This window comes from Bos mutus, chromosome 22, assembly GCF_027580195.1.
Source record: "Bos mutus isolate GX-2022 chromosome 22, NWIPB_WYAK_1.1, whole genome shotgun sequence".
NCBI classification, from domain to species: Eukaryota; Metazoa; Chordata; class Mammalia; order Artiodactyla; family Bovidae; genus Bos; species Bos mutus.
Genome location: NC_091638.1, coordinates 61,029,088 through 61,046,133, shown reverse-complemented (window position 1 = coordinate 61,046,133; position 17,046 = coordinate 61,029,088). Strand labels below are relative to the sequence as shown.

The 17,046-nt window shown below is 60.0% G+C and overlaps 1 protein-coding gene across 4 annotated transcripts; it reads right to left on the bottom strand.

The window, feature by feature from the left end:
- Window positions 1-10: 10 nt before the first annotated feature.
- LRRC56 (leucine rich repeat containing 56) lies at window positions 11-15,945 on the bottom strand. 4 transcript variants are annotated; one of them, XM_070359101.1, is made up of 14 exons: window positions 15,828-15,945; window positions 14,773-14,873; window positions 14,014-14,087; window positions 13,351-13,541; window positions 11,031-11,118; window positions 10,405-10,465; window positions 4,369-4,465; window positions 4,070-4,270; window positions 3,230-3,413; window positions 2,673-2,849; window positions 2,529-2,593; window positions 2,304-2,446; window positions 1,947-2,080; window positions 11-893 (listed from the first exon to the last, which is right to left on the bottom strand). In XM_070359101.1, exons 4-14 carry the CDS (start codon window positions 13,525-13,527, stop codon window positions 604-606), a joined length of 1,617 nt encoding a protein of 538 aa, XP_070215202.1. In that variant the 5' UTR covers window positions 13,528-13,541; window positions 14,014-14,087; window positions 14,773-14,873; window positions 15,828-15,945; the 3' UTR covers window positions 11-603. The 4 variants fall into 4 exon arrangements, with proteins under 4 accessions (XP_070215202.1, XP_070215203.1, XP_005895197.2 ...); XM_070359102.1 differs by lacking the exon at window positions 13,351-13,541; XM_005895135.2 differs by lacking the exon at window positions 14,773-14,873 and having other exon boundaries at window positions 15,828-15,922.
- Window positions 15,946-17,046: the final 1,101 nt, after the last annotated feature.

The window sequence follows — 17,046 nt, the reverse complement described above, 5'->3', positions numbered from 1 at the left end:
GCATAATTTATTGAACGCCGCCTACCAAGTAAACCGCATTTCTGTACACCTGAGAGTCGAAAATGATTCCTTTGGTTTCCGGGAGGAGGGAGCTGTCGTCCCATCCCCACGCAGGGAACCCCACCGGTCCACCAGGGTTGGCCGACGGCAAGTGCTTCTACTTGGGATCGCAGCAGCCCAAGGGTGGCTTAGAGCCCTGGGTGGCTGGAGGGCTGGCCAAGGACTGGCCAGGGCCCAGTTCCACCCACTTTGGCCGGGGCCCAACCTGCTTTCTCTCAGGCCTGCTCCTCAGGGAAGGCCGGGCCTCACGGAATAGGTGGGCGGCTGGGCCAGTGGTGGGGACTTGTGCATTCTCTCCTGGGCTCTACCTCTTCCCCTCTTGGTGGTCCCAGCTCCTGACTTCCCTCCACCAAGAGGGTCCTCTCCTGTACCAGGCCCACTTCTCCCCTGCCCAGCATGCTCGCCCAGGTGCTCTGGATTCTATGAGGCCGGAGTGCAGCTGGGCCTTCCACGATTGCCCTGGGGCCCTTGGCCACCCGCCAGGCCGGCCTGGCAGTGGGGAGGGGTGTACATGAGGGTGGGGTCGGGCTGGGGTGGTCAGTGTCAGGTGCGGCATGCCCCGGAGGCTGGGGGTCTGGCTGCTGAGTCTGGGGCTGGCTTTGGGCCTGGACATCCCTCTGCTTGAGGACTGGGGCCTGAGGTCACTTCTCGGGCTCTCAGAGCAGTCACTGGAGCCAGCCCCTGACCCAGGCCAGGCCCCAAACTACCCAGGGTTCTGAGCCTACGCCCCCGGAACTGCAGATCTGTGGACCCCCAGGAGTTGCGGCCCCGGTCTGGCTTGAAGGACTTGGGGGGACAGGGGATCAGGTTGTACCCCGAGGTCCTGGAAGACTCTGGGAAAGGAAGAAAGACAGCAGGTCAGACAGGGCCACCGGGGCCGGGCCCCACAGCAGGGCCGTAGTGTCTGCTCACAGGCAGGTGGTGCCGGGGTCATTCCCAAACCTCCCCCGGGCAGCGAAGCCCTGGCACCCACCCGAGGGCAGGCTGGGTGGGTGTGTTCATGATCGCCCAGTGCCCTCCTGGACCCTGACTGGAGTAGGAGGTCCTAGCACCTCTCTGTCCCTCACTGGCTGTCACTCCTCCAGCCACTCCTGCAGGCTGCCTGCCCGCGCTCCCTCGCTCTCTCCTCTCCGGCCTCAACCAGGTGGTGAGGTCCTGGCTGTCTCAGGCCCGCCTTCCCCAGCCCCTCCCCCAGGCACAGCAGCAGCACAGCCAGTGCGGAGCTTCGGCCCTGTCCCTGCTCCGTCCTGGCTTCTTTGGTGCCCCCCTCCACCGACACCCCCCGCTCCGCAGGGTCGTTCAGCCGACCTTGCAGCCCCTGCTTACAAATGCCCGGGTTTGCCTGCCCAGTTGTTCTGCAAGTCGGTTCAAACCTTTCCTCCAGGAAGCCCCCCTCGCCCCTTCTCTCTGCCTCACAGCCCACGTGTTGGCTCTGCTCAGCCATGGTCACTCGAGCCAGTGTCCCTGAGGGAGGGTCTTGCCTGGCTTAGTTCTGCCCCAGCCCAGGACAGGCCCTGTCTGCAGAGGAAAGGCAGTAGCTGCCACCCACCACCCCCCACCGTGGTCTCCTGCCCACCCACCTGGGGGCCTTGTTCCCTTCGCTGGGCTTGCGCTGTGCTCCGGGGAACCTTCGCTGGTCTGCCCCATGTGTTGGCCCTGGCCCCTCCCCGGGCCACTCACTCTCATTCAGGGTCCCTCTGGCTCCGCATGCACCGCCCTTGTCGGGAGGGCCTGCCCTCTCCCTCTTTCAGCCAGCTGACCCGGCTGCCTGGCCCCTGGGCTCAGGGGAGGGGAACTTGAGCCCCCACCCCCAGGAGAGGCCCTCCCTGCCCCTCCCGCCTCAGCCCGGTGCTGCTCTGCGGTGCTGGCTCTGTCAGGCAGGCTACCTGGGGCCAGGCTTGGGGGGCTGCGGTGAGGCTTGGGCCCAGCCTCGTCCTCTTGCTCTTCAGGGCCCCTCTGTGGGCCCCAGGGGCCTGCGGCCCCCTCCTCCCAGGACTCTGGGCACCTACTGGGAAGGGGGCTGGGGTGTGGGCAGGGGAGGTTGCAGCCTGCTCCTCCTTTGGAGCAGATCCCAGAGGAGTGTGACTTGGGGCAGCCTTGGGCTCCCGTGACCCGACCCTCCAGCCACCCGGGGACCAGCAACCACTCAGCCAAGGCAGGTCCCAGCCACAAGGCCCCCCTACCCCGCCCTGGTCAGAGCACATAGGGTGGCAGGGCTGGGGTGTGGGGCAGGTGGCACCCACCGCAGGCGCAGCTCCCTCAAAGCCTGAAGCCCGGCCCAGGCCAGGAGGTCATGATCGTCGGCAGGGTCAGGCTCCGAGGCGGAGGCCCTGGGGGCCAGTTCTTCCAGCCTGGGAGAGGGCAGCTTCTCTGGGTGCACCCCAGCCTGGGAAGGGAGAGGACTGGCTCAGGGCATGGCCTGCCAGGGCTGGGGGCTGGGTGCTGCCCGCCGTGGGGGCAGGCTGTACCTGGCACCCGTGCCGACGCTCCCGCAGGCCTTTGGTGGGGTTCCCACAGAGGACCCGGCCGGCGCCTGGAGAAGAGGGTGTGGCTGGGCCTGGTTTGGGGCCTCAGGGCTTCAGGGCAGCTTCACACTGAGGCGGATCACCTACCATGGGTGAGGTTGCTGGTGCCATCCTCTGGGGCCGGGCCCTTGGGAAGGAGGCCTTCAGGCAGGGGCATCCCGGGAACCAGCAGGGACAGAGGCCCGCGCCTGGGGGCCCAGGGCTGGGTCTCAGGCAGGCACAGCTCAGGGCTCAGTCTCCACATGGGGGAGCCGTGGGTTTGATCTGCCCGAGGGTCAAAATCAGAGGTCACCAAGGCGCACGCCAGTTGCTCAGCCAGGAGTCCCCCGAGCTGAACCCCGTCCACGGAGCCCACCGCCCTGCGTCAGTGTGCCTGAGGCCCCGAGTCACGGGATGGCAGGTTTCTCCCTTCCCTCTGTGGATGGTGGGGGAGGCCTGCACCAAGGCTGCTCCCAGGGAGGGTGTCCTGGCCTGGGGTTGTGTGTGTGCAGGACTCTGGGGACAAGGGGTCAGGTCTGAGAAGGGACACAGGAGGCAGCCTGCGGGCGGGACCGGGGTGCAGCCCCTCCTGGGGCTCTCAGGTGAGATCCGCAGGCGGGGCGGGGTGGCCCCAGCCCGAGGCGCCTGGACGTGGCTGCGTGTACCCGGCCTGGGGAGCAGGCTGTCTAGGGTGCAGCCCTCCTTGATAGCCTCCTTCACCAGCAGCCAGTCCTGGTCCAGCTTCTGAGAGGCCGGCAGGCCCGTGTGCGCGGCAGGCAGCTCGTCCAGGACCTGCAGCTGGGGGATGAGCTTCCTGACCTCTGCCCTGTAGTTGTAGCCCTGGGGCACCTGCGGGTGGGGGCGGGCCTGAGTCCAGGGGACCCGTCAGGCCAGCTTGGGCCTGAGCTGCTCCCCCAGCCCCGCTGTGGGCGGGGCAGGGGAGCCGGGATTTGCTGGGGCCAGGCCCGCCTGGGTCACTCTGGAACCTGAGGGACTGCTGGGACCCTGGGCTGTTGCCCACGCATGATCACACTCTCCGGGCTCACTGCCAGGGTCCAGGGCTGCCCTCTGGCCTGCAGGGCTGCCCTGAGTTTGGAGCTTAGCCCCGTGGGCGGTGGAAGCAGCCGGGCGGGCGGAGGGAGCTCTGGCCGAGGTGGCGCGGCCCCCAGCATAGGGGCATCTCTGAACGGGGCCTGCAGGGTGTGCGCACATGACTCCACGTGGAGACTGCGCTCCACATGGCGTGTGCACAGACCTCTCCTGGGAGCACACATGAGCCAGGGCCTGGCCCGGGTATGTGTGGCCCTTTGGAATCTAGGGGGACGTGGAGGCGGCCACCGGGCCCCCAGCAATATGAGGAGGAGCTCCTGGTGAGGAGGCCCCGACGTGCCCTGGGCGGGTCCCCCGGGATCTGCTGCCATCCGGCCCGTTCAGGTGGGCAGAGCAGTCCCCTGGCCGGCCGAGGAGCTGGCAGCACAGATTGCCTCCCGCCTGCTGGTGTGCACCTGGTGGGTTGGGCCAGAGCCTGGCCGCAGGCAGAGTGGGTTGCCCTCCAGGGTGAGTGTGGCCAGCTTTGGGCACAGCTGCAGGTAACGCAGCTGCCCCAGGTCCTCCACGCAGTTGCCTTCTAGGTCCAGCACCTCCAGCTGCTCCAGCAGGCACAGCGGGCTCAGGTCCCAGATGTTGTTGTAGGAGAGGTAGAGTTCCTGGGGGGCACGGCAGGGGAGGGGGTGCTCATCAGGGCCGCACCCACCTCCTGCCCCCTGTCTGCCCCCCCACCCCCGACAGGGCAGGGCAGGCCCACCTTCAGGGCAGGAAAGGAGCTGATGCCATCCAGGTCGGCCAGGCCGCAGCGAGCCAGCCAGAGCACCTGCAGGTGGCTGAGGGAGGTGCCCAGGTCCCTGCAGAGGGCAGGGCGCTGGTCAGTGCTGTCCTGGGGTGAGGCGCTGGTCAGTGCTGTCCCGGGGTGGGGGGCTGTGTCGGTAACTGCACAGGCCCTGTGCCCTGCCTTGTGCCCGCCGCCACCCACATCTGCTGTCTCCAGACGCGGGGGCCGCTGGGACCGGCTTGTGCGGCCTCCGGGCCGAGGAGGAGCTCCAGAGCGCCCGGCTGCCTGCCTTCCCTCCTGGCTGCAGCCGCTGGAGGGCCCAGGCCTGGCTGCAGGTCGCCCTTGTGCTAGATGGCAGCTGTCCACTGCGGTGGACCTGGCCTCCCCAGCGGGGCCAGCGGGGGCCCTCCCTCCCGCTCTCCCCAGGCCTTTCTTGCGGGTGATTTCCCCCCTGCAGCCCCTCCCCAGCCCAGATGTGCCTGCAGGAAAACCCCTCCCTGCTGGGACTGGTCTGTGCCACCTCCCTCATGGTGGCCGCTGCCCCGCGGGTGGGCAGACCAGGGCTCTCCATCGGCTCCTGGGATGCACTCGTCTGCTTTCTCTCCTAATGTCCTCTACTCTCACGTCTGGAGCTCGGCCTCGCCCGTGTGGCCTCGTCATCAGCCCCTCTCTCTCCCGTTTCCAAGCCTGCCCCTTTCCTCTGCTTTCTGGGAGGTCCCGTTGTCTTCCCACGTTGCTGTTAGCATCACACATTTAATTCCTAAGCGCCCTTAGCTGTTCTCTCATAAGTCGAATGCTGTTTTTGTTTTGAGGGTGCAAGAGGCCATGTGTTCTTCTGTGCCTCTCAGAACGTCCCCTGAAGGCGCCTGGACAGCTCATTCCCCTTGGCACTGCCTGCAGCCGCTGAGCCTGCGGCCTGCGTGCCGCACCTCCCGGAGCCCACATGCCCAGGAGCCTGTGCTGGGCACCAAGAAGCCACCACGATGAGCAGGCCTGCGCACCTAGAGAGGAGCTCCTGCTCGTGCCAACCAGAGCAAGCCTGCACACAGCAAGGGAGGCCCAGGGCAGCCATAAATAAGTTAGTCAATGTTTAAAAATTGTTAAAGGTATCAGAATAATACTAGTAATAACCAGAAAAATCAGAGAAGATAAACACAGCCCAAGGCTGACTCTTTAAAAACTTACAGACAACCCTTTGGCAAGACTGATCAAGGATAAACAGAGGGACCATGCAAATTAATGTATGGGACTTAAAAAGAGGAATAATTATGGTCTTGAGAGCAATTTAAAATAGCAAAAGACCATTAAGAACCACCTATACACCAATATTCTTGAAAACCCAGAGACCTGGTATCGAAAGACAGAAAACTAGGGCATTCCCTGGCAGTCCAGCGGTTAGGAATCTGCCTTGCAGTGCAGGAGACATGGGTTCAACCCCTGCACCAGAAAGTCAGGTCCCACCTGCTTCACATCAGCTAAGGCCACACACCACCAGTACTGAGCCCACACGCCCCAACTACAGAACCGACACGCTGCAACGAAAAGTCCCACATGAGGCAACAAAGATCCCACGTGCCACCCAATGCAGCCAAATAAATACATGCTTTTTTAAAAAAGGAAAGAAAAGTAGATTAAAAACTACTAAGGAAATTAGACCGTCACTAACGCCCTCCCTTCTCTCCGCCCCTGCCAAGTCCCCGGATTTGGATCAGTTTTAAAGTGCATTCTATTATGGAATAGTCAATGTCTTCTACAATAATTTCTTATACAGAAGTTTTTCTAAAGAAAAATTAGGCAATTGAAAAGAACAGTAGAAGCGTGGGTCTGAGTCAGTCCTCGATTCCAGGACCAGAAAAGTACAAACTGGACCATCAATGGGCTATTACTCACAAAGACAGATGTGAAAATTGTGAAGCAAATATTTTAATGCTACAGATTTAAAAATAGCTCATCAAGTAGTGTCACTGCAGGAATGTAAGGATGAATTACAAAATCTGTCGATGGAATCCAGTACACAATCAGACTAAAGGAGAAATATCACTTTATTATCATGTCAACAGATGCAGAAGAACCCAGACGCATATCCGTTAAGATCAGGAACAAACCAAGGACCCCTGCTACTATGATTGCCACTGTTTAACATCATGTTGGCTAGTAGGTCCTGGCCAAAGCAAGAAGACAAGAAAGAGAAGCAGGAGGATTAAAGTGAAAGGCAGTGCTCGCAACTTGCTGATAATGTGACCATCAATATAGAAACCCAACTGAATTAACAAATTATCTGAACTAACAGGAGACTTTGGCAATAATGTTTAAATACAAAACAAAGGTACACTGTTACCAGAGGTAACAGACCCATTTATGAAAATCAATTGTTTTATTGGTTAGAAAAATCTATCCCAAATCAGCACAGTGTTTTTCTAAATTTGCAATGACCAAACAGAATACCACAGAGACAGGGCCTCATCCAGGATTTTATCAAAACACTATGAATATGTGGGAAGTAATTCAGTTCTGGTTTCAGGGAGCCCAGCCTTCAGAAGAGGCTGGTGTCCTGCCCTGTCCCAGGCGGCAGTGGGGTGCACAGGTGGGGGTCCTGGTTAGCCCGCTGCAATCACAGTTCCATCCCCTCGAGTGGCTAGTGTAAGAGAGTGCACACGTCGCACAATTCTGGCCAAAGAAACACAGGAAGAATGCTGGGAACCTTCTCGTTCTTACCAGCTGATGGCACAGAAGGGCACATTTCCTGTTGTGGGATGAACTGCATCCCTGCAAATCCATGTGCTGAATCCTGACCCTCAGGACCTCAGAAGGTGCCTGATGTGAAAATTGGGTCTCTGCAGATAGCATTAGTAGAGATGTGTGCACATGTGCTAAGTTGCTTCAGTGGTGTCCAGCTCTTTGCAACTTCATGGACTGTAGCCAGGGGGCTCCTCTGTCCATGGGATTCTCCAGGCAAGAATACTGAATTGGGGTGCCATGCCCTCCTCCAGGGGATTTTCCTGACCAAGGGATGAAACCTGCATCTCTAATGTCTCCTGCCTTGGCGGGTGGGTTCTTTACTACCAGCACCACCCGGAAGCCCCAGTGGAGATGAGGTGGGCCCTGATCCAATACGACTGGTGTCCTTTTAAAAAGGGGAAATTTGGATCCTGACACTAGGAGAAGAAGGCTATACAAGGTGAAGGCAGGGACTGGGGTGAGGAACGCCAAAGATGGCCAGCAAGCCCCCAGGAGCAAAGAGCAAGCCAGGTTCTCCTTCTGCCCCAGGAGACACACCTTGATCTTGACTCGTGACCCCCGGACCTGAGTCAATTTCTGCTGTTCAAGTTGCCTAGTTTGTGATGCTCTGATGAGGCAGAAATAGCCTTCAAACATCTTCTTTAAAGTTTATCAGTTGGAATGCTTTCAGCTGCAAGTTACAGAAACCTGTGTCCAGTTGGCCTAAGCAGTGAGAAAGCATTTATCCCTTCAGTGGGCAACTGAAAAGCGAGGAGGTATGTGCATACAGGGCCTTCCCTGGTGGCTCAGTGGCAAAGAAGCTGCCTGCAATGCAGGGCTGCACGCAGGAGACACAGGTTTGATACCTGGATCAGGAAGTTTCCCCTGGAGGAAGGCATGGCACCCGCTCCAGTGTTCTTGCCTGGAGAATCTCATGGACAGAGGAGTCTGCTAGGCTCTGGTCCATGGGAACACAAAGAGCTGGGCACGACTGAGATGACTTAGCATGCACGCATGTGTATACAAAAAAACTCACTCACATTGTTGTACAGCAGAAACTAACATAACAGTGTAAAGCAATTATACTCCAGTTTAAAAAATAAAGAGTCTATTAAAAACATAAACGCGCACATGAATATGGAGAGCTATACCATTTTCGTGGATGTATGCAACTTAAAAATCAACTGAACATGTGACTTTTAAAAATTCTCTACTCCCCCCCAAAAGAATCCCGAAGGATTAGGATGTGTGAAACTCAACAAACTGATTGTAAAACTCAAAGGCAAGAATAAGTGTCCAGGAACAGCTAGGTCAGCTTGGAGAAAGGAAAACTCTGATGAGGGTCACGTGTCGCAGCACAGAAGCACAGAGCCACGCCGTGAAGACTGAGCTCTCACCTCCCCAGCATGCCCATGTGGCCTGGGGAACACGGACCCGCCGGGCACTGCGGAGTGGAACTGGGTCCCCATCTCACAGCAGGAGTGGGGGCAAACAGGAGATAAGAAGGATTAAAGGCCCCAAAGTAAAAAGTGAGACCACAAATGAATAGAAGAGAAGACTGTCTCCAAGGCCTTGGAGGGGAAGAGGTGGGCGAACCTCCTGAAAAACTCCCCTAGCACCAGCCGGAACTGATGGGTAGAAAGTCAGAATGAAGGGTCTCTGCTTGAGTTGGTAGGGGAGGCAGGGTGGAGAGTCGCAAAGTCTCCAGTGCACCCAGGCTACACAAACAGCCCACAGAAATAGACAAGGAGAGGGCAGGACTCACTGAACAGTCGGCATAAGGGGACACACCCATGGTCAAGGGGTAGTGAAAACCGTCCCTTTGGTCACCGCGATAGTCCCCAAGTTAGTTGTGTCACTGGGGTTCCCCACCCAGCAGTCCTGGCAAAGGAAGGACGTGCCCGGTGCTGGCTGGCCCAGAAGTCGGCCCCACCAGTCCTCATGTCAGGACACCTTCAGGGGCTGAATTCCCCCTTAGCTTTGGATGAAGTGACAGTCATCACACAAGAATCGTTTCCCAGCCCCGTAACACCGCTGAGGCTTTAGAGTCTCGGCCATCCGTGTCGGCTAAGCTGGAACACTGCTCCCTGGGACCGTCATGTTGAGTCGGGTCCCTTTCACAGATACTAGCTCACTGTCACACCATGGAGATCTGCAAACTTTTTGGCCAAGTTTCGGGATTTGATAACAAAGATTTCTTGCATTTTGTACTATTGTTATTAAGGAACAGAATGCATTTTTACATAAAATTTATGATGCAATTTTTCCTGGAATTGACTTTTCTAGTTTTTTTTTTTTTGCTTGAAATCAAATATTTTGTTTCGTTACAAATGGTACATCGTATTTAATTTCATATCTTCCACTTCTCTTTATAGTTTCCATTCTTCATATATTTTCTATATATTTTTATTGTTCTTTGAGCTAATGTGTAAGCCTTAATGACGGAGAAAGTATGATTTTTTTGTCTCTGTTAACTCACAGGATTGATGTCTTTGTCATAATATGGCTGAAGGTGAAGTGAAAGTGAAAGTTGCTGAGTCGTGTCCGACTCTTTGCATGGACTCAGTACAGTCCATGGAATTCTCCAGGCCAGAATACTGGAGTGGGTAGCCATTCCCTTCTCCAGAGGATTGACCCAACCCAGGGATGGAACCCAGGTCTCCTGTATCACAGGAGGATTCTTTACCAGATGAGCCAGAGGGGAGCCTTATATAAATAACCAGCAGTATAAATAGACGGTTGCTCACGAGTTACTTCATTTTCTCCCCTGAAAATAACTGGACACTCAGAGCCCATTTAAAACATCGGGAGAACTTTCTAGATTTGCAGCTGGCCTCCTGCTGCCTCAGGACAGCTATCTAGCTGCATAAAACACTCCGTTTGCTCAAAATCGCAAATAAACTCTGATATTACTTCAGCATCGTCCTTTCCAGCCCGACGAAGTAAGTAAAAATCTTACTATGTCCTTCATTTTGCACTTTGTCTTTTAAACTAGTTATCAAGATGCTCCTGTGTTTCACGTGGGGCCCGAGGCCGGGCTGGTGGTGAGGGTGTGGGAGTGCCCCAAATCCTGAAGCCAGATGGCAATGCACTGTCCAGCCTCATGGACGGGGGTTTCTTTGCCAAAGGTCGGTGGGCTCTTCTGGGGACCGCACAACCTGCGGTGAGCAGCCCAAGCCAGCCCGCAGGCTCCAGGCAGAGTGCGTCAGCCTCAGCAGGACCAGGGCTGGGCGTTAGAACCAGAGACAGCAGGATGCCCGGGGGCCCCCAGGCCGAGACCACCGGGGCACTCACCTCAGGGAACCCAGGCAGCTGCCGTTCAGCTTCAGCTGGCTGAGGTTGGGCAGGTGCAGCCCTGTGGGGCACAGGGAGAGAGGTCAGTGCCGGCCCTGCCACCCTTCGGTGGCACCAGCGCCCTGGTCCCTGCTGCCTCTAGCTGCTGAGGCCTAGGGCGGCCTTGGGGCCACATGCTGACGCCTGAGGCTCTGCTCGAACGAGGCAGGCCAGGGTGTACAGGGCGCCTTGAGTGGGCAGGGCCACACAGGAGGCCATGGAAGCACTGGACTCTGGCGGGAGGAGTCCCAGCTGGCATCCATGCACCGAGTGTGGGTCTTGCCCCCAGGCCACTCCCGCGACTGGCCCCTGGGCCCTACAGGCATAGCCAGGCCAGAACCTCCATTGGCTCACACCCTGGGCTCCAGAGCAGGGGACCCTAGGGCCCTGGGAGGAGGCTCTGAGTCAGGGCTGCCTCGGAGAACAGGACGCCGACACAGTCTCTGTCCTCAGTTCCCAGAGAGAGGTGTGCAGGGCGGGCCGTGCAGAGGGGGCATCCAATGACCAGGGCAGGGTCCGAGCAGGCAGACCCTCCAAGTGCAGCCTGGCCGGGATGGTGGTGGGTGTGTGTGGGGAGGGGCTCTCACCGAGGCTCCCCAGGCTGCTCTCATGGGTGTTGACACACATCTCCAGCATGCTCACCAGTCGGAGGTCATCAACCTGGGCCAGGGCCTGCTGCAGGGGTCAGGGGCGTCAGCCCTGGAACCTAGACCGCAGTCACACGCCCTCCATCCCACCCTCCCAGTGAAACTCCTGCTTTTGGCTACAAGGCTGGAGCAGGTGCGGGCATTTCCCTGCCTCACCCACGACAACTCCAGCCACAGTCAGCTCTGGCTGGCCCATAAGTGTGATGTAACAAGAGTGGAGGCTGTGACCCTGTGTGGCTGGTGGGGCCATTGCCAGAGCAGGGCCTGCCCGGGGGGAGGCTTCATCCTAATGAGATCCACGGAACAGCCCCAGTGCAGCTCGGGGCCTGAGCCCCGCCCCGCTGAGCACGGCCAAGCCCTAGCCTCCCTCACACCCGGGGACAGTACACTTATACTGTAAGCTGCTGAGTTTGGGAACTGTTTGTTACACGGCGTCACTACAGCAATAGCTGACTCATACAGAACTTGGAGACCTAGACGAAGCTCCAATAGCTGCCATAGCAAAAACGGAACGACGTGGATTGGGCACTGGTGGCAGGGCTGGGGGTGGGGATTACTAACACGAGTAACATATTCAGTAACATGAGTGTTACTAAAACTGGAGAGATGGAGACACAGGTCATGTGACAATGCAATTTTTTGGTAAAAAGTTTCCAGTGGAAACCTGGCTGGCAGAAGACACACAGAGTGAACTTCTGGTGGTGGGTAGAGAGGTGCCCAGCAAGATGTGGGGAGAATGAACCGGCCACGGCTCACTGCGTTTGATGAGGCCCTGCAGGAGGCAAACTTCAGCTGGAATGGGGAGAGCCCAGGCGTTCTGAGACCTGTGGCTCGAAAAATACAACGGCTTCTCAACTCAAATCAGTGACAAGAAGAATGAAGAAAGGCGTGGAGTTAGAAAGACCCCATGAGATTCGGCCTCGGGGAGAAACCGGTTGCCAGGCACTTGCTGCCCTTGGGTGGTGCTTGGAGGACCACGGCCTGAGACCCCGGTTCCAGCTGCCCTTGGGTGGTGCTTGGAGGACCACGGCCTGAGACCCCGGTTCCAGCGACTGAGTCTGCAGAGACAGGAACGCTGCCGCAGCTGCCAGGGAGGAGCTTTGCGTGGTTGGCACTGGGTACAAGCGCTTTGCGTGGTTGGCACTGGGTACAAGCGCTTTGCGTGGTTGGCACTGGGTACAAGCGCTTTGCGTGGTTGGCACTGGGTACAAGCGTGCAGGAAGCACGCCCGCCGAGGGCCACGGCCTGGACCGAGGTTGACCGTGGTCATCAGAGACCAGGAGTCCGGGCTGCTCTCACACAGGCAGTGAGTCTCCCCAGCCAGAAGCTGGGTGGAGGACGGGCAGGTTCCAGGGTGGGCGGGGTGGCCCTGGTCAAGGCGCCCGCCCAGCGTAGGGGCTGGTACGGCAGCTGACCTGACATGACGGGTCCATGCTGGACCCAGACCTTGGGCACTGCTGTGCTGCAGGCCCAGCTGGAGGGCAGGCACACGGGGGCCATGGGGGCTGGGGAGGGGCCCGCGGGAATGTCCCATCCACCAGCAGTGACCAGACAGTGTGAGCCCTTCAAGTTGGTCGGAAAGGTGGGTGGGGTCCTGGGGCACCCAGGCTTCCTTCTGCGGACTCTTGGTGGTTGCGTCACCCCAGGGTCGCCAAGGGTCCCCTCCCGTGTGCCTCTCACATGGGTGCAGGCATGTGTAAGGGTGGAGGGCCACTGGACTGCACCGAGACCTCAGCATGGCCAACGGTGGGCAGGTGAGGGGTGTGGCCAGGAAGGGAAGGGCCCCACTGCCAGGAGTGCAGGGCTGCACCCTGGGGTCGCCAGGCGGGAGCCTGCAGTCAGAGGGTCTGCAGAGCCTGCGGGGCCTCAGGGTGGGGGGGGTAAGCATAAGCACTGCCATAAGCACCCCAGGTTTGGGAGAAAGGCTTCCACAGCTGGATCAGTAGGGCACCGAGCCACCCCGCCGGAGCAGCCCCCAGATGCCTGCTGCCCGCCTCTGCTCGCAGCTTGTGAAGTCTGCGTGCTGCGTGCTCCGGGGGCCTGTCACCGTTTCCACAAGGACGAAGGCCCTTCTATCTGGTTCAGGGTCCCTGGAGCCCCACGCACAACAAATCCGTGGAAGGGCCTGGCTTGGGCCCTTCTGGCCTGAATGCCGAGGGACTTCTGTGTCCCCAGGCACCTGGGGTTGGCCCCCGGGGGGAGCAGGGGCCCTGGGGGCCGAGGGCATCTGGCAGCCAGCCGAGCCCAGCCCTGCACTCACCAGCCTGGCGGGCGACAGGCACTCCTCCGCCAGCTGCTCGCTGTGGCCGTGCCCACTGCGGCCTGGGGCCTTGCTCTGAGGCTGGGGGTTGTGCAGGCCCTGCGAGCTCAGCTCCCGCACCTGGATGCTGGCAGTGCTCGGCCGAGACCCGTGGGCTCCGTCCCGGGCCTGGTCCATTCACACCCAACCTCCTGGGTGCAGGCAGAGAGCAAAGCCGGTCAGCCTCTGCTTCTCCTCTGATCCACAGCCCAGCTGAGACCCTGCAGAGCCGCTGACAGGTCTGTGCACACAGCAAGCCCCCCCAGCCTCTCTCTGGCCCAGAGAAGGCCCGACAATGAAGCCAGAGCCTGCCTGGGCCCTTACGGTCCCTCCCTTGGCCTGGACTCGCGCTGTAGCCTGGGCAGGCCGCCCTCCCGGAGCCTCTGCCCATCCTTCAGGGTTCTGGGGGGGGTGCCGGCGCCAGCCTGCCTCTCTGGAGCCCCATGGAGGCTGCAAGCCTGGGGCGCTGCCTCCAGGTCCCATTTGCTCCTCTGCCACTGGGAGTAGCAGCCAGCTCTGCCTCGGGCCTCGTGTTGTCCTCCACCGATGGTCTCTGAGCCTGGGGCCTTCAGGACCAGGGTCTCGGGCATACCCCCCACCCCTGTGCCCACCAAACCCCCTCACCAGGAGGCAGCTGCCTTTTCCCACCGTGGGTCAAACATCTGGGCACGAGGGTGGCATGTGGCCCCAGACAGCGCCTGCAAGAGAGTCGAGTCGGCCTCCTGGTCAGGTCACGGTGCCCGAGGGACCTGGGACAGGCTGGGCCAAGGCCACAGGGCTCAGAGTGAGCAGCGCAGAGGCGGTGGGGCTGTCAGTCTCGACCCTGGCCCTTAGGTCCTTTCAGCCATCCTGGCCCGGCTGATGGGGGAAGACAGCCATGTGGTGACCAACACCGGGGGCCCTCTGGGTCCCTCCAATGCAAATGCTTGGTCTTCATTCAAATCCCCTCTTCCCTCCATGCTCAACTCCACTCTCTCCAAAAGGGGTGCCCGGCCTGTTGCTCTGGACCGTCCCTTGTGGGCTGGTCTCCCTAGGACCCTGCCCATCTTTGGTGTTACCCCCCAGGCCACAGAGGAGGGGGCCCACCTGCACCAGCCTCAGCTAGCATTGCTTCTTGAAGACCCAGGTGCCTGTACCTGGCCCCAGACCCTGGAATCATCTCTGCGAGTAGAGCCAGAAGACTGTGTGGGCCATCTCTGCTACTTCTGTCCACCTTGGGTCAAGGCGTCACTGGCCCCCCGCCTGTGCTCCCTTCTCCCTTCCTGGACTTATTCCCTAAGACCGAGCCCTTCCTGCAGCCCTAGGTGTTTTACGACTCATTCAGTTGAGTGAGCGCCTTGCCTGAGACAGTGTGGGTTCTTGTGTGGGCAGAACCAGGCTCACCTGCCATGTGCAGTGTGCAGAGCAAGGGCCCTGGAACGTTCCCCCCACATCAGTCAACGCGGCAGGTGCAGCTTCCGGCCACTGCTTTTGTCTATCAGCCCCTGTGGGTGGTCACGATTCATCCTCCACATTGCATCTGGAACCACCCACCCCGGCCGGGGCGGTGAGGGGTGTCACCCTTTGTCAAAGAGGGTGGCAGGGAGTGGTGGGCCTTGGGAGAAGTTGCCTGGGCTACCAGATGCCCACGTGTGAAGAGTGACCACACACTGAGGAACCCAAGGAGGTGAAGCCATGCAGAGGAGCCTCAGGGAAGAGATTCATGAAATTTCTGGCCAGGATTTCTTTCCAAAAGTTCTTCTGCTGCCTGCTTTTCTATAGCTGGTGAAAGTCCTTGAGCCTCAAAGGACGACCCCAGCACCAGGCCCCCTGGGAAGATGCTGCCCCCCCCCCAGGATGCCAGCCTGGGGCTCTGGGAAAGGTCTGGGCTGGCCAGTCTACAGCTTGGGAAGCCAGTGGGCCACCCTCTTCCCTCTGTGCCTGAGAGCAGCTGACCTGAGGTCCTGCCCACGACCTGGCCCAGGGTATGGTCCCGTTTAGCCAGAGGTCCTGTGGTCCAAGGAGCAGGGCCTGGGTAGGAGGCTGAGGCTCTCAAGACACTGTCCCCTCACGTTCACTCGCTGGCCTCGACCTGTCCACTCTGTTCATGGCCTTGATCCCCTCCTGCCCTGCCACTCCCTGAGGCCCCAGGCTGGAAACCTGGGGGCCCTTCTTCCCCTATGGCACAGGGAATGTCAGCTTCTGGCCGGACTCGCTGCTTCTCCTGGTCCCCTCCACCTACCACCCCTCTGAGGTCAGGGCTTGAGGTTCCTCCTGTACTGGTGACCTCAAGACCCTCAGCAGGGCCAGGGATTGTGGGATGGGCCCCAGGGAAGCAGATCTGACATCACAGGGACCCCCCTGTCGTGGCCGCTCCATCCTCGGCCTCCGTTCTCCCCCTGGCACAGGGAAAACTGTGGCCCTGCGGCCCCAGACCCAAAGGTGCGCTCGGCTCTCACCTGATGGGGTCGGCCCCCGTGCCCCGGCCGAGGCTCCGGGCGCCCTCCTCCGCCGGGCGCTCCCTTCGACTCGATAGTTCCTGCGCCGCGGGTTGAGGGCTCTGGGCGCCAAGGCAACGGGGGCGGGGCCTCAGCTGAATCCGCAAATATTCTCGAGCCACCGGAATCCTTAGGCTCCGCGCGGTCCAGCCACGCCCCTTAGCGACGGTTGCTGGGGCGCGGGGGGGGGAGGCCAACCCGGTTGCGGGGTTCGCGCTGGTCTCGCCCAGCGCACGCGCGCGCGCGGCAGGGCCACTCCCACAAGGAGGGACGCTGGAGAGGGGAGACGCTGTCTAGCCCGCGGGGCGCAGACGAGCCCAAGGTCTGCACCCACAAAGGTGGCGTGGGGTGGAGACTCGCGCCCACCTTTCTCAGGTGGGAGGCGCCCCTGTCGGGCGGTCCCTGAGACCAGGGCCCTGCAGGGTTTACCTCCGCCTACTTGTGTGGCCCAGGCCACGACGAAAGGACCCTCTGAAGACGAGGGAACTGCACCTGGACACCTGGAGGGGAGTCCAGAGTGTCCGCGCCGGCGAGGGGCGCGGCCACCCGCTGTCATTTACACGCCTTTACTGCGCGTCTACGGGCGTCAACCGGACACGTGGGGTTGGCGCCGTGCTGGAGACGGGAGCGGCCCCCAGGGGTCCGCCGGGGTCGAGGCCGGCAGCGGGATGAGCTCCCGGGAACTGCGCGGAGCCGGGGCGGGAGGGGGCCGAGAGGCGCGGAGGGTGGGGTTGCCAGCTAATGCCGGAGGAGCAAAGGTCTGGGCTCACGTGAGACGCACCGTTCTTTCCTGTAAATACGGAGGATGCTTTTATGCGTTACAGTGAAAAGTTTTTTAATGTTAAAAACATGCATTTCTGAGCGTCTTTAAAGGAGATACAGTGTGCACATTTACGCTTGGGGTGCGGTAGACTTCAGTTTAGCTCCCCATAGCAACTTCGGGGGTGGATTTGCTGGGTATGGGTTGTTAGCTAAGATTCCGCAGGGCTGGGACCTGGGGCTTCGGGGAAGCTCCGTGGGCAGGTAGTCTGCAGGGGCTGCCCATGTTTTGGGAGGATAGCGGTGATGGTCGGCGGGGCTGCGCGCTACGTAAGAGAGAAGCAAGACCCTGGGCACTGGCTGGAAACACTGGGCCGGACTCGCCGTTCCGCGGGCTCAGACGTCCCCGCCCAGACGAGGC

Bases quoted from the DNA above. Each gene is read 5' to 3' on its own strand.
- LRRC56 (XM_070359101.1), bottom strand. From the start codon at position 13,527: ATGGACCAGGCCCGGGACGGAGCCCACGGGTCTCGGCCGAGCACTGCC. The intron at 4,466-10,404 runs GTGAGTGCCCCG...TGCCCTCTGCAG, and splicing joins AGCTGCCTGGGTTCCCTGAG to GGACCTGGGCACCTCCCTCA. The intron at 2,447-2,528 runs GTACAGCCTGCC...CTCCCTTCCCAG, and splicing joins AGCGTCGGCACGGGTGCCAG to GCTGGGGTGCACCCAGAGAA.